At 44.2% G+C, this 25088-nt stretch overlaps 1 protein-coding gene across 1 annotated transcript in view; it reads left to right on the top strand.

The window, feature by feature from the left end:
- Positions 1-25088, top strand: part of LOC126195251 (uncharacterized) — a 137484-nt gene that overhangs the window by 52920 nt on the left and 59476 nt on the right. The window contains exon 3 of the mRNA XM_049933778.1: positions 10230-10825. Within this exon, the coding sequence (XP_049789735.1) occupies positions 10230-10825 (596 nt within the window). The remainder of the gene's footprint in view (positions 1-10229; positions 10826-25088) is intronic.

Here is a 25088-nt window from a genome sequence, read left to right as displayed (position 1 = left end):
ACACACACATCCATGCCCGAGGCAGGATTCGAACCTGCGACCGTAGCGGTCGCGCGGCTCCAGACTGTAGCGCCAGAACCGCTCGGCCACCAGCGGCCGGCGACAACGCTTGACCATACACCTCTGTTGTAGCCCAACATGCTCTACAGAGTGTCGACATGTTGCCTTGGCCTGCTCGATCACCGGATCTGTCTCCAACTGAGTATATATGGGACGTCGCCGGATGAAAACTCCAGCGTGATCCACAACCAGCATTAACCGTCCATGTATTGACCGACTAAGTGTAACAGGCACGGATCTCCAGCCCACAAATTAACAGGCGGCGTTGTACAACACAGTGCATGGACGTTTGAATGCTTGAATTAAACATTCTTGGAGTTAGGGAGCTCCACCGGTTATTTATGTGCCAGCATTTTACATTTGCAATGGCTGATCACACCGTTAAACTAACCTGTCGTCTTGCAAAGTCAGTCTCTCAAATATGTTACCTAGACAAACATATTCCCAAAATTTCTTTAGTCTATATGAACTATTTTTTGGTTTGCAATTTTTTTCCATCTGTGTATGTTCAGAATTTCAAAGTAAAACAGATCCTTTGTATGCCAAAATGTATTACACTAAATATTAATCAACTAACCTGTGTTACTACCATTTATTGATTTCAAGAAAGCATATGATTCTGTTAGCAGAGAAAAGATGGATAAAATCACTGTAGAATTTAGTGTTGAAGCGAAATTATCGACATCGTTCTGAGAAATACGGTATCTAAATTGGAATTTATGGAAGAAATATCTTAGTTATTTGAAATAAAAACTGAGGTAAGACAAAAGGAAGGCTTATCACCTTCATAGCTTAACCGTGTTTTAGAAAAAAAAAATGTTAGAATCTGGAATTTGGATCAAAAAATCATAAAACTGAAGCAATAATTCTGTAAAAGAAATCAAATGGAATTAAGATAAACTGTGTGGTTTTGTAGACGATTTTGAAATGCTTCAAGAGCATCGAAGCACTTAGTCAAATGAATCTTCTGGAAAGAATGGAGAATAGGTATCAGAATTTTTATTGAACAAAAAATAATGACAACTACAGAAATTGCCTCAAAATAAATAGAAACACAAATAGGTAAAATAGTGCGAGGCAGTAAATTTAACTATCTTGGAGAAACCCTACAGTGGAACGGACTATAAAAATTTGTAACAGTTGTAAGAGTTAATAAAATCTACATAGCATATCATGCGGCAAATAATATCTATGACAAGAAGTGAATTTCTGGAAACACAAAACTAAAACACTATACCATATTACTAAGACAAGAATATATATCTATAATTCCTTTGTGACGAACAATAAGCTGAACAGAATAGAGATACTTGGAAGACGGGTTATTACAAAAATTATAGGTTAATTACAAACTAGCGACGGCTGGATAATGAGGGTAATGAGCAGATCTAGCAAAATATACAGCAAATCTCATGAGTAATGGGGAAGCAAAGGTTAATCTTTTTCGGACTACAAAATGAATGAGAACAGTCTTCCTACTTTTTCTGGAAAACACGTCAAAAGTAGCCAGGATTACAGAAATACGAAAAGGACCTGAAACACACTTTTCTATGAAAAAAATACTAAATTTAGAAAGCTTTCGAGGCAAAAGGAATAAGAATTAGGGGCAACATGGCCCGCAGAAAGGGAAAAACAACCTGGGAGAAAGATGAAAGAACACTGGAAAAGTAGAACGCAACAAGGGAAAACAGGATTTGAACTTCTTATGTGATCGTATCTCGTCAATACAAAGATTAAGAAAAATAGTCCTGTTGGCCAAGGGTGTACTATCTCTTCGACTCCTTTTGTTATGTCAACGATATTCCACAAGTCCTGTTACACATCTCCGTTGGTTGTAGATGGGACTTGGTAGATGAAGTTTTACATAAGAGCATAACATCTGCATAGTGCTCCTTTCCATTGTCCAAGGATACAATATACTCCCATTTTAAAGTCAGTCATTGATGTTTCTTGGATAGTATTCCTGTATGGTGTCCCTCCCATTTCTTGGAAAAAGTGTCATTGAACATCCGTGAATAAATGTCGATTCAGCTCGATGACTGACTAATATAATTTGCAGTTACCATCGGTAAGCATCTGAAGAGAGGTAGAAGAACTATATTACCTCTCATTTGGTCACCGCATTTGACTCCATTCAACGTTTACCTTTTGGGCTGCATGAGAGGTCTCGTCAGGAATCATGAAGTAGTAGGAGAAAGAGAGATTTGTACAAGTTGTCATCGCGGCGATTATGAAATACCATACACAGTTTTTTGCCGAGTAACAAAGGTCGTGGTCGTCATAACCAGCAGATTTTGTACTTATCAGTGTGAGACAATATTAGCGCGAATGTTAAGAAAGAAGTAATTTAATGTTTTGCTTTATATCAGTACCTGCCCTCGCCAAGGTATGTATTTAATTCAGTTCTATTAGTTCATCTCCTTCCCCCTCTCTCTATCGCCTCTGCCCCCCTCCATCTCCATCTCCCCCTTCTCTCTGTCCACTCCCTCCACCATCCCCCACTGTCTGTCCATCTCATTCAGCCTGTCTTTCTGTCTGCCCGCATCTCGTGGTCGTGCGGTAGCGTTCTCGCTTCCCACGCCCGGGTTCCCGGGTTCGATTCCCGGCGGGGTCAGGGATTTTCTCTGCCTCGTGATGGCTGGGTGTTGTGTGCTGTCCTTAGGTTAGTTAGGTTTAAGTAGTTCTAAGTTCTAGGGGACTTATGACCACAGCAGTTGAGTCCCATAGTGCTCAGAGCCATTTGAACCATCTTTCTGTCTACCCCGTCGACCCTCCACCATCTGTCCATCTCCTCCAGGGCTCTCTGCCCATCTGTTCCTTCCCCCATTTTCCATCTTCTGCCTCTCCTTTTAATTTCCTCTTGTCCTCTCTAGATCTCCTCTCTCTCTCATTCCTCCTTCCACCTCTCTTTGTCTATCTTCTCCTCCCACACTCTCAGCCCCTCTCGTTCTCCCTCTCTCTGTCCAACACCTCCTCCCCTCTTTCTGTCCATCTTCTCTTCTATTTCTCTACCCATTTCCACCTCTCCTCTCTCTGTCGACCTGCTAGTCCCACTTCTCTTTGTACATTTGTTCTTCCAAACTCTCCTTGTCCATCTGCTCCTTCCACCTCTGTCCATCTCTTCCTACCCCCTCTATCTTTTCCTCCCTCTCTCTCTGTCCATCTCCTCCTCTCCCCTCTCTCTGTCAATTTCTCCACCCTGTCACCATGCCCATTTCCTCCTCCTCCTTCTCTTTCCACATTATCACCCTCTCACAATAGGAGGCTGATAGTTCTCAACTCCACAGTTTTTCTTTCCAGACAGTAATTAATATGTGAACCAAACATTGTTGAAATCTTTACAGGAGTTTAAGATCAACTTTTTACCCGTGACTTTACCAACGTACACAAGTGTCAAATATATTTCACAAGTGTCTAATAAACAGAGTGACAATTACTGAACTATATGAAAAAAACGTTAATTAGTTACAAACTACGGCGTTCATACACTTTTTTCGACAAGTAAACGTCATTATAGATATTCTGGTTTTGGTTATGACATGTTCGATATGCCTGCCATCATTGGCGATGATGTGGAGCAAACAAATAGCGAAATTCTGCATGACCTGCTGAAGTGTCGGGACATCGATGCTGTGGATGACCTCCTGAAGGTCTGTTTTCAGCTCAACAATGGTTTTGGAGCTATGTCTTTAAAACAGCCACACAAAAAAGAGTCACATGTGTTCAGATCCAGAGAGTATGGCGGCCAATCGAGGCCCGTGCCAGTGGCCCCTGAATACCCCAGAGCCGCAATGCGCTTCCCAGAGTGTTCCTCTAGGACATCAAACACTCTCCTGCTTCGATGGGGTAGAGCTCCGTCTTGCATAAACCACGTCTTGTCGAAGTCCGGGTAGTTTTGGATGATAAGGATGAAATCATCTTCCAAAACTTCCACGTTCCGTTCGCTGGTCACCGTGCCATCAAGGAATAACGCACCGGTTATTCCGTGACTGGACATTGTACACCAAACAGTCGCCCGTTGGGGGATGAAGACACTTCTCGATCGCGAAATGAGGTTTCTCAGTCCCCCAACTGCTCCAAGTTGCTTATTGACGAACCTATCCAAATGGAAGTGGGCTTCGTCGCTAAACCAAAACATGCATGCGCATACTAATTCCCATCGTGTTCCGCGACCAACCGTGCAGTTTGAACTTACTTACGCAGACCGTTCAGAAGTTGTGGTGATTTTATTTCATATAGTTCAATAACTGTCACCCTGTCGTTTGCATATATTTATTCTCATATTTCACCCGTATCTCTAGCGATTTTCGCACTGGAGTTCCGTTTTCACACAGATTAATGATTTTGACATCTTATCTCCAGAACCAAGCGTCGTACAATGATGTAATTTTGTAGATACATGAGCGCATATCTGTATACTGTCTGTGAAATGTGTTACGAATAGAGCTAGTAGCAAAGAAGTAAGAAATCTAAATGTCATGTATGATGTGACAGTTTTTCAGGCATCTTAGTTTTTATGACTTCATATCACCTCAAGCTTGTTGTACAATGATATGATTTCACAGGTACACTGAGTGGTATATCTGAATACTATCTGCAAAATATATTGCGAATACAGTTAGTAGTAAAGAAGTAACAAATTAAAACATAATGCTTGATGTGGAAGTTTTCTGCATGAACATCGAAAGCTGGAGTAGGCAATAAAATTTTTTCCTTTCATAATTTTGTGGGGGCTGTCGGGGAAAAAAAGTTTTGTAGAGATCAGAAATTATGCTTATTGTTTGTTGCAAGTCTCAAATACCGGCTGAATGAAATGTGAGTATTTGAGGTTTGTGGGCTGCACTACTTTTTAACCCCGAGCCCCATCCCTTTGATAGGTGGTTTTTACCACCACAGCGTACCACCACACCGGCTCTGTGCAGACAATGCGTGCTGCGTATAACAAGCTTAGTTGAAACCAGCCCAGTGGTTTAGGAGGAGAAATGAAGCATACATACATATATACGTATTTCCATACACTCCTGGAAATTGAAATAAGAACACTGTGAATTCATTGTCCCAGGAAGGGGAAACTTTATTGACACATTCCTGGGGTCAGATACATCACATGATCACACTGACAGAACCACAGGCACATAGACACAGGCAACAGAGCATGCACAATGTCGGCACTAGTACAGTGTATATCCACCTTTCGCAGCAATGCAGGCTGCTATTCTCCCATGGAGACGATCGTAGAGATGCTGGATGTAGTCCTGTGGAACGGCTTGCCATGCCATTTCCACCTGGCGCCTCAGTTGGACCAGCGTTCGTGCTGGACGTGCAGACCGCGTGAGACGACGCTTCATCCAGTCCCAAACATGCTCAATGGGGGACAGATCCGGAGATCTTGCTGGCCAGGGTAGTTGACTTACACCTTCTAGAGCACGTTGGGTGGCACGGGATACATGCGGACGTGCATTGTCCTGTTGGAACAGCACGTTCCCTTGCCGGTCTAGGAATGGTAGAACGATGGGTTCGATGACGGTTTGGATGTACCGTGCACTATTCAGTGTCCCCTCGACGATCACCAGTGGTGTACGGCCAGTGTAGGAGATCGCTCCCCACACCATGATGCCGGGTGTTGGCCCTGTGTTCCTCGGTCGTATGCAGTCCTGATTGTGGCGCTCACCTGCACGGCGCCAAACACGCATACGACCATCATTGGCACCAAGGCAGAAGTGACTCTCATCGCTGAAGACGACACGTCTCCATTCGTCCCTCCATTCACGCCTGTCGCGACACCACTGGAGGCGGGCTGCACGATGTTGGGGCGTGAGCGGAAGACGGCCTAACGGTGTGCGGGACCGTAGCCCAGCTTCATGGAGACGGTTGTGAATGGTCCTCGCCGATACCCCAGGAGCAACAGTGTCCCTAATTTGCTGGGAAGTGGCGTTACGGTCCCCTACGGCACTGCGTAGGATCCTACGGTCTTGGCGTGCATCCGTGCGTCGCTGCGGTCCGGTCCCAGGTCGACGGGCACGTGCACCTTCCGCCGACCACTGACGACAACATCGATGTACCGTGGAGACCTCACGCCCCACGTGTTGAGCAATTCGGCGGTACGTCCACCCGGCCTCCCGCATGCCCACTATACGCCCTCGCTCAAAGTCCGTCAACTGCACATACGGTTCACGTCCACGCTGTCGCGGCATGCTACCAGTGTTAAAGACTGCGATGGAGCTCCGTATGCCACGGCAAACTGGCTGACACTGACGGCGGCGGTGCACAAATGCTGCGCAGCTAGCGCCATTCGACGGCCAACACCGCGGTTCCTGGTGTGTCCGCTGTGCCGTGCGTGTGATCATTGCTTGTACAGCCCTCTCGCAGTGTCCGGAGCAAGTATGGTGGGTCTGACACACCGGTGTCAATGTGTTCTTTTTTCCATTTCCAGGAGTGTATATGTTTACAATATGCATGGATAAAATGGACACAGATGGTTTCCGTACATATTATCATAACTAATAGCTGAACTACAAAGCCTCTAAACAACCTCTGGAAGTGTATAATAGCAATTGTGAGCCACCTTGTACCTACACTCACGCTCATAAATTAAGGATAAATGCAAAATGTGGTGCCACACAACGTGACACCACACAAAACTGGCGCTAATAGCATAGATCTGTAAGTCCACGGTATTGGTGATAAGTTGAGAAAACCGTCACGAATCACATGTGCTACAAAACCCCACTGTTTCCTGTGCATGTACCCCGACATCAATACAGGATGTGATCACCATGCTCACGTCAACAGGCCGCACAACAGGTTGGCATACTCTGGATCAGGTGGTCGAGCAGCAGCTGGGGTATAGCCTCCCATTCTTGCACCAGTGCTGTCGGAGCTCCTGAATGTCCTAGGGGTCTGAAGACGTGCAGCGACACGTCGACCTAGAGCATCCCAGACGTGTTCGAAGGGGTTTAGGTCTGGAGAACAGGCAGGCCACTCCACTCGCCTGATACCCTTTGTTTCAAGGTACTGCTCCACGATGGGAGCACGGTGGGGCTGGGCGTTATCATTCACCAGGAGGAACGTGGTATCCACTGCACCCCTGAAAGGTGGACATACTGGTGCAAAATGATGTCCCGATACACCTGACCTGTTACAGTTCCTCTGTCAAGACATGCAGGGGTGTATGTGTACCAATCATAATCCCACCCCACACCGTCAAATCACAATCTCCATACAGGTCCCTTTCAAGGAAATTAATGGGTTGGTATCTGGTTCCTGGTTCACGCCAGATGAAAATCTGGCAAGAATCACTGTTCAGACTATACCTGCACTCGTCCGTGAGCATAACCAGGGATCACTGTTCCAATGACCATGTACTGTGTTCTTGATACCACGCTTTACGGGCTCTCCTGTGACCAGGGGTCAGTGGAATGCACCTTGCAGATCTCTTGGCAAGTAAACCACGTATTTTCTGTCATCTGTAGACTCTGTGTCTGGAGACAACAGTTTCAGTGGCTGCGGTAAGGTCCTGAGTTAGGCTACCTGCAGTATTCCGTGGATGTCTGCGGGCACTGATGGTGGGATATCAGTCTTCTTGTGGTCTTGTACGCTGTGGACGTCCCGTACTGTAGCGCCTGGACACGTTTCCTGTCTGCTGGAATCGTTGCCATAATCTTGAGATCACACTTTGTGGCACACGGAGGGCCTGTGCTACGACCTGCTGTGTTTGATCAGCCTCCAGTCGCCCTAGTATTCTACCCGTCATAATGTCGTCAGTATGTGTTCTTTGAGCCATTTCAACACACAGTCACCATTAGCACATCTGAAAACGTCTGCATACTAACTCGCTGCACCGTACTTTGATATGCACCAAAACACCTCTGCATATGTGGACTGCTGCCAGCGCCACCGTGCGATGACCGCAGGTCAGATGCACTGCATGGTCATACTCCGAGGTGATTTAAACCCGCAAACTGCCCACCAAAGCGTTGTTTCACCATGTATCAGCATTATCCTTAATTTATAAGCATGAGTGTAATAAGAGTCAATGAATTTTCTGTTATAGGCCTGAGATATCAAGCTGAATGACAATGCCCGTCCATGCACATATGTATGTCTACGGTCTGGGTGGTTTTGAGGTACTACCATGGCCAGCAAGGTCCACAGATCTGTCGCTAACAGAACATACGTGGGTTCAGTTCGGATGTCAACTCCATCCCAGTGGGCCATATTCCCTCAGCAGAGCGTAAAATGGCTTTATGACATCCCTTTCAATCACTGCATGAATCCAAGCCACAGGAGGTGAAACGGCACACTCATAAATTGACTCTTATTGTCTAGCTCTTTTTCAATTGGAAACGATATTGTAACCACTAAAATAACATCACGTGTCCTAACAGTCTGTGAAGTCTCACTTAGTTTGTTCCTCCCCTAATGGGTGCTTCAGTTTTTTTACTCGGCACTTTCTATGCGTGGGCTATTGGGACGATTGCTTGATTATTCTCAAGCACGAATAAAGACAATTACTAGGCCGTTTCTCGAAATCTAAACATACATCTCTTTTTTGTGGATTTAGAAAACTATAATAAGTAACTAACTTACAATCTGACTATTTAAACTCTAAATCCATAATACATTCATGCTCATAAATTAAGGATAGTGCTGATAGGTGGTTAAACAACGTTCTGGTGGGCGGTTTGCGGGTTTAAATCACTTCGGGGTATGACCATGCAGTGCATTTGACCTGCGGTCGTCGGACGATGGCGCTGGCAGCAGTTCACATACGCACAGGTGTGTTGGTGCATGTCAGAATACGGTGTAGCGAGTAAGTGTGCAGACGTTTTCAGACGTGCTAATGGTGACTGTGTGTTATAAATGCCTCAAAGAACACATACTGACGACATTATGAGTGGTAGAATACTAGGGGACTGGAGGCTGGTCAAACACAGCTGGTCGTAGCACGGGCCCTCCGTGTGCCACAAAGTGTGATCTCAAGATTATGGCAACGATTCCAGCAGACAGGAAACGTGTCCAGGCGCTACAGTACGGGACGTCCACAGCGTACAAGACCACAAGAAGACTGATATCCCACCATCAGTGCCCGCAGACATCCACGGAATACTGCAGGTAGCCTAACTCAGGACCTTACCGCAGCCACTGAAACTGTTGTCTCCAGACACACAGTCTACAGATGACAGAAAATACGTGGTTTATTTGCCCGGAGGTCTGCAAGGTGCATTCCACTGACATCTGGTTACAGGAGAGCCCGTAAAGCCTGGTGTCAATAACACAGTACATGGTCATTGGAACAATGGTCCCAGGTTATGTTCACAGACGAGTCCAGGTATAGTGTGAACAGTGATTCTCGCCGGGGTTTCATCTGGCGTGAACCAGCAACCAGATACCAACCCCTTAATGTACTTGAAAGGGACCTGTATGGAGGTCGTGGTTTGATGGTGTGGGGTGGGATTATGATTGGTGCAGGTACATCCCTCCATGTCTTTGACAGAGGAACTGTAACAGGTCAGGTGTATCGCGACGTCATTTTGCACCCATGTGTCTGCCTTTTCAGGGGTGCAGTGGGTCCCACCTTCCTCCTGATGGATGATAACGCACGGCCCCACCGAGCTACCATCGTGGAGGAGTACCTGGAAACAGAATATATCAGGCGAGTGAAGTGGCCTGCTTGTTCTCCAGACCTAAACCCCCTCGGGCACGTTTGGGATGCTCTTGGTCAACGCATCGCTGCACGTCTTCAAACCCCTAGGATATTCAGGAGCTCTGACAGGCACTGGTGCAAGAATGGGAGGCTATACCCCAGAAGCTGCTCGACCATCTGATCCAGAGTACGCCAACCCGTTGTGCGTCCTGTGTACATGTGCATGGTGATCATATCCCATATTGATGTCAGGGTACATGTGCAGGAGACAGTGACATTTTGTAGCACGTGTGTTTCGAGACGGTTTTCTCAACTTATCATCAACACTTTGGACTTATAGATCTGTGTCGTGTGTGTTCCCTATGTGACTATGCTGTTAGTGCCAGTTTTGTGTAGTGCCACATTGTGTGGCACCACATTCTGCAATTATCCTTAATTTATGAGCATGAGTGTATTCTGCTACATAGTATCGAACAGCGGACGCCGCATGCAGCGAATGTAAAAGACACTCTTCTGCTTGCAGGTGCGCGAGGACTTTGGAGAGTTCATGACTCCTAGTGACATCCCTGTTCTGCAAGTCCTCGCTGCTGCACTGCGCCGCTTCGTGACAGCATACATAATATTCGGCGCTCTCGATACCGTTGTGTGGCTCACGTACCCTACGAGAGGCGAGGGACTTCCTCTGATAATCATACTGCCCTTCCAGACGGACCACTCGTTTGGCTGGCTCGTTGGTTGGTTGATCTGCGCCTACATCACAGCAGATGCTCTGGCGTTCAACGCCATAATTGATTGCTTAAATATCTGCCTCATGGAGCAACTCCGTATGCAACTTATAATTCTAAGAAAGCACATTGACGAATTGGGCAATGGAGGTGAAGGCACACAATACTCGCCATCGCAAAAGGGTTCCAAGAGGACTTTGCAACTTGACGATTATTTAACTGAACATCATGACAGTTGTAAACTACAGGAGACTATACACCAACAACAACATACAAAGGCCTTGTTCGCGAACGAGGGCGCCAAGGGAAGTGAACTGTCATCTGAATATGCCAGTGCTGGCGATATTCACAGCCGATTGCGCAGTATTATCCTTCACCACCAAGCTGTTATCAGGTAAGACCAGACGATGTTGAGAAGTACAATGAGTATATTTGACATGCAGGAGTGGACAAAGATATTCAAACACCGTGAGAAATGCATCCTTCAACATAAATGCAGATCTAGCCAAGCCTGCAAGTATCTGACCATTAACAGCACCTGTACAATGCTCTCAGTACCTTGCAAGAGTCAGTCGTGGTCAGAACTGTGTTCTGTTAGGTGTGAGTGCATTACGTCTGAGTTAAATGAATTCGAACGTGGACAAATCATTGGTTTTCGAGTAGGGTGTGCTTCTGTGGCCAAGGGAGCCAACGTGTTTCGTGTTTCAAGAGGCACCATATTGAAGATCATACAGGAAAAGCGGAAAAACACTATCCGCTAAGTTCCAACACGGACGAAAGTGTGGCACATTTAAATATGGGTTTAGCTGCTGTTTTAGCGATTTTCAAGAAACACACATAAGATATGTGACCTTAAATATTTAATTACTATCCCCACCAACATATGATGCTATTTACAGTTTTTAGGAAATTTCTTAAAATTTTACTCTTTCCGTCCAGTTTTCCGCAAGTACTTACTTTTTCAAGAAGACCCAAACTAGATACACAGCTTCAAATGTATGACAACTAGCACCACAGTGCATATCTTGAAAGCACACTAACTTATGAGACTAATTATAACTTTATGCAATTCCTTAAAATTTTGATGATGTTCTCTCGTATCCTGGGAACGGACACTTTTTCTCAGGAAGACGCACCACAACACACAGTAGGCCTAGGTTTTCCTTAAAACGAACTTATCACTCTCCCTTTTAGTAATTAACGTGACTATCAGTTCCCCTAACGCTATAGGATTATACTTGACTTGTAAAATCTGAAGATCTTAATGTTTCTGCAAGGAAGGTATATATTTCGCTAATATGCTCCACACTTGCGCCGCTACCACCAGGATAAGAATAGGAGAGAGTGAGCTGCACACGTTATTGAAGAACAAACAAAACAATTTAGCGTACGTACTCCGAACAGTTACGCAGCACGAGACGCCGCAGAGTGCGTGTCTTTTTACATCACAAAGCCATGGAAGGAGGGCGACAATTACGTTTTTATTTACAACTGGAAAAATCGCGACAAGACCCCTATAGCGATGTACTCAAAGTACGTCCGTCCACACTGCTCCCGCTATAGCCACAGACTGCAGTTCCCGTCACTGGAGTGCGCTGGTTGGCTGCCTCTGACATGCCCTGGGGCTGGACAGCCAACGTGGGCAAACGGAACATTAAGGATATAAGCGTAACACTGTCCTGCCGGCAGGAGGAGGGGCTCTCCATCCCCTCCAGCTGCTTAGGGCATAGGGGGCTGATAAGCGAGGAGTAGGAGCCAGCCTCTATGAGCGGGATTGCTCCATATGTATCTTGATTTAAAAAAAAAAGAAAAAAGCGGTAATGGGGGCGGGGGGGAGGGGGAAAGAGGGGGTTCAACCACCTCCTTTCCACGAGCGCGACGTATTCCAGCAGGCACATACACGAACTTGCATCCCTCCTACTTGCTTGTAGTGTGATAAGAAAAGACACTTCTGCCATGCAGGTTGCGGTCCAGAGCGTGGGTATCTCCTCACACAAACACGCACCCTGCCCTTCTCTGCTTCCACGGGTCATTGCTGCACGGCAAGGCAGTACAGAGAGCAACAGCTACCTGTCGTCAATAAGTACACACACTTTAAGAAATTTTTAATGTAACTTGTCTCAGTATCATAAACTAGACGTAATTAGTATTTCATTACTATGGTAATTTTTCTCCATAGCACAATATGTACTGTAAGCTTCGTGACAACGTCCGCTGCACAATAATTTGTAAACGAGTGATGATATCATAGTAGTAGTGCACGTCATACACCTTAATATCACACTGAGTATAAGTTCAGTTCTACGTAACATAAAGCTTTTCTACAGTTAGAGGAAATAGATTTTGGGACTCGAAAGCGGAGTGATCGAGGTGTCTTCTCCTCTGATATTAAATGCTACAGACGTAGACAAACAGGCCACGTGAAGAGGCAACATCACCAACCATAGTGCTATGAAAGTGCTGAGATTGGACATAAGGTGTGTGACTGCAGAAATAGTAAACAGAAGAAGCACAAAAGAAAAGGCGTTCGTTAAAAGCAAACAGGAATGTCTTGACCATCGGAGGTCATTACCAGTAAAACAGTACACTGCAAGGATAAGTGCAGAGACGGATTGTTGCTGGACGGCATAGTAGGGAATAAGAAGCATAAATCCTTGGCACGCACGGGCGCACATGTGCCAGTTGTTAGTCTGGACCTCTTAGATAGGAAGGGATGTACGAGTAAGTTACATGGAGCGGGTAACAATGAGGTAGAATCATTGGGGACAACGCTGCTCACTTTTAGCTCTGAGGCTGAAAATTTTAAGTAGCGTATGAAGTCACGCCGTCGAAATATCGTGCGAGAACGACACGAACAACCGACAGAAGACCCGATTATTCAAAACGTCAACATATCACCGGGTAAGCCAGAAGAATTGCAGCTTATGAAGATGTTGCCAGATCTTGATGAAGGTGCTGTGCAATTCTCGGACTCAGTTTTCTGAATAGACATCGCACAATAACTGATCTTTCGCGGCGTGTGATCGAATTTGGTGGGATTCTGTTTCCGTTACGGGAGACAGCTGCTAGTGAAACAATGTCGCAAGGTGGAGCTGCCCTGAAAGTAGTACCAGTTAAACTGCGTACACATACACTAAAGATTAATTCGCGGAATGACGCACCAGCAGTTACAAAAATTGTTCAAATGGCTCTGAGCACTATGGGACTTAACATCTATGGTCATCAGTCCCCTAGAACTTAGAACTACTTAAACCTAACTAACCTAAGGACAGCACACAACACCCAGTCATCACGAGGCAGAGAAAATCCCTGACCCCGCCGGGAATCGAACCCGGGAACCCGGGCGTGGGAAGCGAGAACGCTACCGCACGACCACGAGCTGCGGACCCAGCAGTTACAGGAAAACTGGTCTAGGTTAGTGTAGGTATGAACTTACAGAGGATTTTGTTGTGCATGGTATTTATTTAGCGTATGGCTAATACAGACATATCATGAAATTAAATTACATATACATATGTACATATTGACACACAAGAAACTAAAGTTTGTCTTTACAACTGAATATCCAGTCCTGCAATCCAGCGCACTGCATCTGGAGTTGCTAGCAGGAAGTCCTCTTTGGCGCCGTGATAGGCTCGAATCCTGCATTCACTGACAATGTGGCGAACAGTCTGGTATGGAGCCCCGCAGTCACAGGCTGGATCAGGCAGCTTCTTCCACTTAAAGAGAGCTTCCCTGCATCGGCCATGGCCGATGTATGGTAGATCCACTGGCATGCAACAGATACATAATTTGCGCTGTATGGTGCGCAGGAGTATAGTACGAATTTCAGATATGGATGGAGAAATTTTGGTTCTCTTGAGTTTACATAATTTAGGCATGGCTTAAGTGAGTCTGCCAAATGGCCTGAGGTTGCCAGTTTGAGTACTTTGGAAGAAGACAATACCGACAGGTTGGGTGACGACCGCAGCCACAAGCATAGGTTACCAACAGGAAGCAATGTCCCAGGATATGAGAAACCATAGAGATTTCAAAAACAATTACAGCCGCTAATGGTGCATTTCATTGGCTAGTGGTGGGTAATGATACCATTAAGGATAGTGATAGTACTTATAGTGCAAACGTTGTCTTTGTACCCAAAAAGTCATCAGATGGTGCAATAAAATGCAGGATCTGTTGCAGTTCATTATTTTCTTAATCAGTACACTGACATTTGATGCAGTCCACCATGAATTCCTCTCCTGTGCCTATCTCTTCATCTCAAAGGAGCATCTGAAAGCTACGTCCTCAGTTATTTGCTGGGTGTATTCCAATCTCTGTTTCCCTCTACACTTTTTACGATCCACAGTTCCCTCTAGTATCATGGCAGTTACTCGATTATATATTAACATACGTCTTTTCCTACCATCCAGTCACGTCGTCTTGTCAGTGTTTTCTCGCCAATTCTACGGAGAACCTTCTCATTCCTTACTTTATCAGCCCACCTAATTTTCAACATTCGTATGTAGTACCAAATCTCAAAAGCTTCGACTCCCTTCTTTCCTGGTTTCGCTGCCATACAATGTTGTGCTCCAAACGTATACTCGTATTCTCTCTGTGCTCCAAACGTATATTCTCAGAAATTTCTTCCTCAAATTAAGACCTATGTTTAATACTACTAAACTTCTCTTGGCCAGGAATGCCATTTTTGCACTTGCTAGTCTGCTTTTTATGTCCTTTTTGCTGCGTCTGTCAGGGGCTATTTTGTTGCCTAGGTAACAGAATACCTTAACTTCCTCTACTTCGTGACACCAATCCTGATGTTAAGTTTCTCTATGTTCTCATTTCTGCTACTTCTCATTATTTTCGTCTTTCCTCGACTTACTCTAAATCCATATTCTGTAGTCATTAGACTGTTCATTCCATTTAGAGTATCGTCTAATTATTCACTTTCACTGAGGATAGTAGTGTTGTCACCGAATCTTGTCATTGATATCCTTTCCCCCTGAATTTTAATTCCACTCTTGAACGTTTCCTTTATTTCCCTCATTGCTTGTTTGATTTACAGATTGAACAGTAGTTGCGAAAGTCTACGTCCCTTTATTACACCCTCCTTTATCCTAACAGTTCGGTCTTTGTCTTCCACTGTTATTGTTCCCTCTTCTCTTGCGCGCATCGTACATTAGCCGTCTTTCCCCATACCTTACCCCTATTTTTCTCAGAATTTTGAGCGTCAAGACAACTTGACATATTCGAAAAATTTTTCCTGGCAGACAAATCCTATGAAGATGTCTCGATTTTTTCTTTAGTCTTGCTCCCATTATCAACCGCAACGTCAGAATTGCTTCTGTGGTGTCGTTACCTCTCCCAGAGCCAAACTAATAGTCATCTAACACATGCTCAGTCTCCTTTTCCATTCTTCTGTATACTATTCTTGTAAGCAGCTTGGATGCATGAGCTGTTAAGCTTATTGTGGGATAATTCTGGCTTTTGCCGTCTCTTTCTATCTTCGGAATTGCGTGGATAATATTTTTCCAAAAAGGCAGATGGTATGTCACCCGAGTCCTGCACTCTACACACCAATGTCAAAAGCCGTTTTGTTACCACCTCCCCCAATTATTTTAGAAATTCTGATGCAATGTTATCTATCACTTCTGCTTTATTTGATCTTAAGTCTTCCAAAGCTCCTTTAAATTCTGATTCTAATCCCTTGTCTCTTTTATTCCGACTCCTCTTTCTTCTTCTATCACGTCATCAGACCAGTATTCCCCCTCAAAACGGCCTTCAGTGTACTCTTTCCACCTATCTTCCCTCTTCCCTCCATTTAACAATGAAATTCCCGTCGCACTCTTCATGTTACCAACCTTTCTTTTAATTTCATCGAAGGTTGTTTTCAGTTTTCTATATGATGAGTCAGTCCTTCCAACAATAATTTCTTTAGAAGCAGATGTGACACCTACTTCGTTTCTGGGAACTTTGCTCTAGTCCTTTCAACCCAGAAGTGAACTGTTATACTGAACAGGTTCATCACACAGTTTCAAAGATGTTAACCTATTATTTGAACAGTCAACATGATACTTGGCATACATATTTCCAGCATTTCACCTCAGCATATAATTCAAACGAACACAGGAATACAGGTGGTTCACCCTAAGAGGTTGTATACTGTAGAATTATGCCATCTCCTTTTCAGGTTCTGAAACCTGAATTAGGTGCTAATGAGGTGGCAGTGAAGAAGTTTGCAAAATGGATAAGAAAAGTTTGGCAGAGGATCAAATGAGCTAATACAAAAGCATTAGAGTATAAAGAAGAGACAGAGCAATGAATGTTGAAATTGCCACAATATCAAGTAGGTCAGTGGGTTTAGGAGACTAACCCATACACACTAAAAGGAAGAACAAATAAGTTTTTAGCTAAGTACAAGGATCCATCTCAAGTGTTAGAGATGACATGGCCACTAAATTTGAAGGTGCAGTTTCTAATAAAAACATCGGCTATTCATGTAGGCCTGATGAGCATTAGATGCTTTAATGCAGATTCCAACATTCATGTGGTATGGAATAAAAACTCTAGGAAGGCGAAGAAGCAACTAGTTAAAACTCAAGTATTCTCATACTACGTGATCAAAGACACTTTAAAAAACAAATGTTTATAAACAAATCCGAAACATTGTTATAATTTCCTAGGATTTATAGCTACACAATTACATAGAACAGAAATACCTCTCCTGTGACATTTTCTGGGATGTGCCTATGTAATGAACCCAAGGGTCACGGTAGGGGGCGGCCTGAAGCCCTGGGATGTTACTGTGCTGGTACCGCCAGCTTATAATGGCTAATGTACAGCTGATGAAGACCATAATGAACTGGGCAAGGTCAGCCGGCATGGAGTTCTGGGATGAAACTGCTGGTACTATCAACTTATAGCACTGAACTGAACTGCTGATGTGTTTGGGCAGCTGGTACACTGACTCGAGGCATAGGACGTAATTGACAGCGGACAGTGGACTAAACAGTCAGCTCCAAATGGATACCTGGCACAGAACAATAGTGGTCTGTCAACTGCATTCTCTGTTGCGACAGGCACGCTGCCTGTCAGTGAGGTTGGCGCCCCATAGGCATTGGAGGCGACGTGTAACTCCACGGTAGCCAGCCGAGGCCACACTGGGAAATACCATGGACTTTATGAAAGCCATTTGCGAATGTGCTACTGCTGTTGTAGCCGTCCACATTGCATCGTGCCATATATGGTGCTACAGAGTAGTTACAGTGAGTCACACATCTGAGCACTCGAAAGTAGGAGTAAGGAATTGATTGTGAATTTATGCAATATTTAAAAAGAATTAAGAATAAGACACGTAGACTAGTAGGAAAGTATGAACATTTGGGATGAATTTTATAAAGCATGGAGGAATGTGTTACAGTGGAATATTAAGTAAGAGCAGTAAGATCAGGAATAAAATTTTGTAGAAACCGACTTCTCAGTGGGGTGTGTAGCTATGTCATAACCGAATGTCAATGCAAGGGCCCAAAGTACAAACAAGCCCAGAGCTCGTTTCGTGAGACTATATGAGAGGGAAGCCAAGAACAACTGATTCAGCATTTTGACAACAGTTGCAGAGCAGACAGAACAGTCTATTGTAATGAGGCCAAATGTAGTAACTTCACTTAGAGATGTCATAAGAACATCTTTCAGGACGCAAACTTCATATAAAGGAACGATGGAAGACCAGCTCTATGAAGTTGCAGGACGCTCGGTGCTCTGATGAATTCAACGAGTGTCTACAACAGGGGGGTGGAGGGGAGCAGGGGGTCATATGTGGCCCAAAGCGAGTGTCAGCGCGGCCGAAGAAGTGTGCATTTATGACGTGATATATAAAAAAAGAAAAAGAAACAAAATTCGCTTATATGGACTTATGATTAACTAAATATTTTCAATTTAAAACTCCCAACACACGATTCAGTTCTCTCATTGGTCCGACGTGTTCTTCTTTTTCCTTAATGGAAATTGTTAGTGTTATGTACATTATGTGAAGCTAAAGAATATTTGTCTTCTTCCAATGTGGCCCAGGCAAACCTTTTGGTTGGACAACCCTAGTCTTGAAGCTGCAGCCGACATGTAGTCCATTGCAGCATATCTACATCCACCTGGTCATGGAGATGACTTCTTGTCTGCAAAATGCAGTCTTGCCAGTCACAATGGTGACTGAGTAAGGATGGGGCCTGACCGATCTTTCGTGGATGAAGAACTGATTCCTCATTCACAAGCTGTTCAACTTTGGCGCTGAACTGCTGTGTCTCCACCGTCGGACTGTACAAGCACAGCCTTACTGGCTATATACTGGGATCACTTGTGCAGTCTTTGTGTTGCTGTTACACCTTCACGCCATCTCGACAACCAACTACAGGGGTATGCAGTATTCCGGAACCAAGTCCTAATCACAGCTTCACTCATCAACAGCGCTGAGTCTCTGACAGGCTTCCACAGCTATGTTGGGTTGTGAAGATGCATGGTCACTACACCCTCCTAACAACAACCCCAGGTCCTGAGCTCAACAAGTTCCTCGACAGGCTCTGACTTGCCATCTCACACTTTCAAGCAGTGCAGATTCAGCGAAGTCGCTGCCGGGCAGCACTGGGAAGAAGACAAAGAGATTCCAAAACTCTCGCCAATAAGTGACTGTTAATTTAATTACGTTTCATCAGCGTCCCAGCGCTCCACAGGATCTTTTCCTCTCGCTCTTTGCTCGATCTCCTGATAGCAACACAATCCTGGCTCGAACCGTACCACTACTGATCTGCACAATCAATGTTACTGTTCACCAGTATGCATCACGTAACAACTAACTGGTCTATGTGAGTTAATGTCTGGATAGCACGTTACAATGACCACAAAGCTATAGTAAAAACTGAGAATGTATGGGAGGGTGCGAAGTTGAGACTCGATCAAATACAGTGGCAGAGGCTGTTCAGCAAACCGGCATTTGTATCGAGCATCAGATGACGGCTAAGTACAGCTCATTCTGTTTCGGCAGCCCTGCCTTTAGCAGCAGTAGTCAGTGCATCAAACCCACTGTGTTTGACCTTGCTACGTTAAAATTAACAGCTCAAGAGTCATCGCAGAGCATATTCCTCAAGCATCAAAACGTGATGAAAATAATCAGTTTGCAGGATGTGGTATTTGCTGCAGTGGATTGCTTTATATGAGTTTCTTACATTCCCACTGCCCATTTCCAATAAATAACTCCTAATATGCCTATAGACACCACAATACTGCTCCCTTGTATGGAAAATGGCACAGAGTCACTAGAATGCATAGACGTACCCCCTTTTAAAGTGCTGATATGTGTAGCTAGTATATATAGAGAAATCGTGCACCTTCTTCTGCCAGTTCCGATTACATGGGCTGTGTAATGCTTTCTTACTACAGTAATATGACATGTGGCTGTAGACATCATTCTATTATTCTGTAATTTACACGTGGCAATAGAATAAAATTTCCGTTTTCTGTCTGTAGTATATGCCAATACTACGTATCACAAAGCTCTTGTTACCAGATTGTATGAAACTGTAGCACAGGTTTTAACAATAATGTTCTGTTGGAGAACAAAATTAAGTTTTTTTTTACACCTTAGATTACTGAATAGTTTTGATAGGAAGTTGGTACTGTCTGCGAATTATACGTTTCAAAACGATTTTAAAGCATTTTTAACGCGAGTCGGGAGGTATTAAGATCATAGAGTAATCATAGTTGTCATATTAAGAGCAGACCTAAGAGAGATTGATGTACGAAAAAACAAGAACAGAATTAATGTTAGCTATAATGCTTTATTTCCTCAATGCCTATTAACAGTGTACAAAATATACAGAGTGAGTCACCTAACGTTACCGCTGGATATATTTCGTAAACCACATCAAATACTGACGAACTGATTCAACAGACCGAACGTGAGGAGAGGGGCTAGTGTAACTGTTTCATACAAACCATACAAAAATGCACGGAAGTATGTTTTTTAACACAAACCTACGTTTTTTTAAATGGAACCACGTTAGTTTTGTTAGCACATCTGAACATATAAACAAATACGTAATCAGTGCCGTTTGTTGCATTGTAAAATGTTAATTACATCCGGAGATATTGTAACCTAAAGTTGACGCTTGAGTACCACTCCTCCGCTGTTCGATCGTGTGTATCGGAGAGCACTGCAACATACATCGCGTTTCTACAGAATGATCTGCCAACGTTGCTCGAAAATGTCCCACTGGAAACGCGTCGACGTATGTGGTATCAGCATGATGGTGCACCTGCACATTCCGCAATTAACACTAGGCTGACCCTTGACAGGATGTTCGACGGGCGTTTCATAGGACGTGGAGGACGCATAAATTGGCCAGCCCGTTCTCCTGATCTTACACCTCTGGACTTCTTTCTGTGGGGTACGTTAAAGGAGAATGTGTACCGTGATGTGCCTACAACCCCAGAGGATATGAAACAACGTATTGTGGCAGCCTGCGGCGACATTACACCAGATGTACTGCGGCGTGAATGACATTCATTACGCCAGAGATTGCAATTGTGTGCAGCAAATGATGGTCACCACATTGAACATCTATTGGCCTGACATGTCGGGACACACTCTCTTCCACTCCGTAATTGAAAACGGAAACCACTTGTGTACGTGTACCTCACCCCTCATGGTAATGTACATGTGCGTCAGTGAAAAAGACCAATAAAAAGGTGTTAGCATGTGGACGTAATGTGCTGTTCCAGTCTCTTCTGTACCTAAGGTCCATCACCGTTCCCTTTGGATCCCTACGTAATTCGGTGGTCTCCGATACACACGATCGAACAGCGGAGGAGTGGTACTCAAGCGTCAAATTTAGGTTACAATATCTCCGGATGTAATTAACATTTTACAATGCAACAAACGGTACTGATTACGTATTTGTTTATATGTTCAGATGCGCTAAGAAAACTAACGTGGTTCCATTTAAGAAAACGTAGGTTTGTGTTAAAAAACATACTTCCGTGAATTTTTGTATGGTTTGTATTAACCAGTTACACTAGCCCCTCTCCTCACGTTCGGTCTGTGGAATAGGTTTGTCAGTATTTGATGTGGTTTACGAAATATATCCAGCGGTAACGTTAGGTGACTCACCCTGTATATAATAAAGTAACAGTATTTCCTACGAAATCGCAGTTTCCGTCAAAATTGCTCTTACTGTTGCTGAAACAGGTCTCTGACACAATGCGATTTTTGCCGTCCATTGTGGCTGAGCGGTTCTAGGCGCTTCAGTCTGTAGCCGCGCGACCGCACCGGTCGCAGGTTCGAATCCTGCCTCAGGCATGGATGTGTGTGATGTCCTTAGGTTAGTTGGGTATAAGTAGGTCTAAGTTCTAGGGGACTGATGACCTCAGATGTTAAGTGCCATAGTGCTCAGAGCCATTTGAACCATTTTTTTTTCTCTGACACACAGCACATCAGGAAAGAGGAGGTCCACATTTAATGCAAGCACCAATTTTCTCGACTAAACGTACAAGAGACGATCACGTATTCTACATGTTTGCTTATGTAATAAAGTTGTAAACATCTAGCCTTACTGTAGCTGAAATAGGTCTCTGACACACAGTACACGAGGAAAGGGGTTTCCACATTTAACACAAGCAGCAATTTTCTAAACCTATCAGAGCAGGGAACATATAATGTATTCTACATTTGGTTGTAAATGTAAGCCAATTGTAAATATCGAGCTCAGGTACACTGTTTTCTGTATGCGTGTATGCTGGTTTGGCATAGAGGGGGGAGGGGGGGATATCCAGGTTAGGTGCAGGATTGTGTTCAAAAGTGGATGGATCCACTATGAATTACATCGGGGTAGGCCTCAAAGGTGGATCCACCTTGTGTTACGACTGGGATAGGTCTCGAATGTGGAATTCTCCACACGTTACCTACAGGATAAGAGTCGAAGGTGAATCCACCATGGGTCACATCCAGGATAGAGGTCGAAGATGGATCCCCCACTGGGGGTTCAGAATAGTCACCAAAAATCCACAAGCGGTTGGTTTGGGGTAGGGTCTAGGATACCCCCATGATTGGTCAAGAAAAAATATGGTGGCAGTGTTCCCTGCTTTGATTAGTCGAAAAAATATGACTAGGGCCTACCCTACTGGTCGAACCCATTCTTACCACAGCCTCTTCAAAAGTAAGTCTCTCTGTAACATAGTGGATATCTGGGGTGTTGCGGAGGTATACCTATGAAAGTGCATCTGTGATGGGCCAGACTGCTTGTGTGTGTGTGTGTGTGTGTGTGTATGTGTGTGTGTGTGTGTTTATGTATGTAATACTCGTAATGTTTCCCAAAAGGAATACATCCTCATTTGTCTCCTGGATCAGCATCATGTAGCAGTTCAACATATGATGTGTGTGATGTTGGGTTCGCTCACTCTAAATATAGAAAATATGGTGTGAGGTTGATATCTTTCAATTGGTGAGCTTTAGTTATTAAGGAAGATTCTGACAAACTAAGTGAAGCTGGATTCTGCTGTTCTGGTAATGGACATCTAGTCATCAGTTTCTACATGTACTGTGGTGATGGGTTGACCTGTTGGGGAGAACACACAGTCCAAGGGTTGAACATGTTGTGTGTTTGTGAATCATACAAAAAGTAAATATCTTGTGGATAATATTTGTCGGAAAAGAGAGGTGATAATTACTGCAAAGGATGCAACAAAAATTAATCCTCCATCATATCTTCTGAAAGCAGCACCAAAGTACCATGTGACTGTCAGAGCTTCTGACAATGCTCACTTGTTTGCAATCTGCTCCTCCTATGCAGACATATTGCCACGTATGTTAAATGTTAACTTTCCCTTTCCCATGTGCTGTGTGTCAGAGACCTTTTCAGCTACATTAAGATCGTTTGTGGCAACAACTGCCATTTTGCAGGAAATAATATTATTTTGATATTTATTTGTTATACATTGTCAAGGCCCCCCATGAACCATGGACCTTGCCGTTGGTGGGGAGGCTTGCGTGCCTCAGCGATACAGATGGCCGTACCGTAGGTGCAACCACAACGGAGGGGTATCTGTTGAGAGGCCAGACAAACATGTGGTTCCTGAAGAGGGGCAGCAGCCTTTTCAGTAGTTGCAGGGGCAACAGTCTGGATGATTGACTGATCTGGCCTTGTAATATTAACCAAAACGGCCTTGCTGTGCTGGTACTGCGAACGGCTGAAAGCAAGGGGAAACTACAGCCGTAATTTTTCCCGAGGGCATGCAGCTTTACTGTATGGTTAAATGATGATGGCGTCCTCTTGGGTAAAATATTCCAGAGGTAAAATAGTCCCCCATTCGGATCTCCGGGCAGGGACTACTCAAGAGGACGTCGTTATCAGGAGAAAGAAAACTGGCGTTCTACGGATCGGAGCGTGGAATGTCAGATCCCTTAATCGGGCAGGTAGGTTAGAAAATTTAAAAAGGGAAATGGATAGGTTAAATTTAGATATAGTGGGAATTAGTGAAGTTCGGTGGCAGGAGGAACAAGACTTTTGGTCACGTGATTACAAGGTTATAAATACAAAATCAAATAGAGGTAATGCAGGAGTAGGTTTAACAATGAATAAAAAAATTGGAGTGCGGGTTAGCTACTACAAACAGCATAGTTTGGAGATAAGAGATAAGAGAACAACTTGTATGAACATCAAGAGCTCAGATGGAAACCCAGTTCTGAGCAAAGAAGGGAAAGCAGAAAGGTGGAAGGAGTATATAGAGGGTCTATACAAGGGCGATGTACTTGAGGACAATATTATGGAAATGGAAGAGGATGTAGATGAAGATGAAATGGGAGATACGATACTGCGTGAAGAGTTTGACAGAGCACTGAAAGACCTGAGTCGAAACAAGGGCCCGGGAGTAGACAACATTCCATTAGAACTACTGACGGCCTTGGGAGAGCCAGTCCTGACAAAACTCTACCATCTGATCAGCAAGATGTATGAGACAGGTGAAATACCCTCAGACTTCAAGAAGAACATAATAATTCCAATCCCAAAGAAAGCAGGTGTTGACAGATGTGAAAATTACCGAACTATCAGTTTAATAAGTCACAGCTGCAAAATACTAACCCGAATTCTTTACAGACGAATGGAAAAACTGGTAGAAGCGGACCTCGGGGAAGATCAGTTTGGATTCCGTAGAAATGTTGGAACACGTGAGGCAATACTAACCTTACGACTTATCTTAGAAGAAAGATTAAGAAAAGGCAAACCTACGTTTCTAGCATTTGTAGACTTAGAGAAAGCTTTTGACAATGTTGACTGGAATACTCTCTTTCAAATTCTAAAGGTGGCAGGGGTAAAATACAGGGAGCGAAAGGCTATTTACAATTTGTACAGAAACCAGATGGCAGTTATAAGAGTCGTGGGGCATGAAAGGGAAGCAGTGGTTGGGAAAGGAGTGAGACAGGGTTGTAGCCTCTCCCCGATGTTATTCAATCTGTATATTGAGCCAGCAGTAAAGGAAACAAAAGAAAAATTCGGAGTAGGTATTAAAATTCATGGAGAAGAAGTAAAAACTTTGAGGTTCGCCGATGACATTTTAATTCTGTCAGAGACAGCAAAGGACTTGGAAGAGCAGTTGAACGGAATGGATAGTGTCTTGAAGGGAGCATATAAGAT

This window comes from Schistocerca nitens, chromosome 7 (assembly GCF_023898315.1).
Source record: "Schistocerca nitens isolate TAMUIC-IGC-003100 chromosome 7, iqSchNite1.1, whole genome shotgun sequence".
Taxonomy (NCBI): Eukaryota; Metazoa; Arthropoda; class Insecta; order Orthoptera; family Acrididae; genus Schistocerca; species Schistocerca nitens.
Note: the sequence above shows the minus strand (reverse complement) of the source record. Positions and strands in the feature narration are given on the sequence as shown.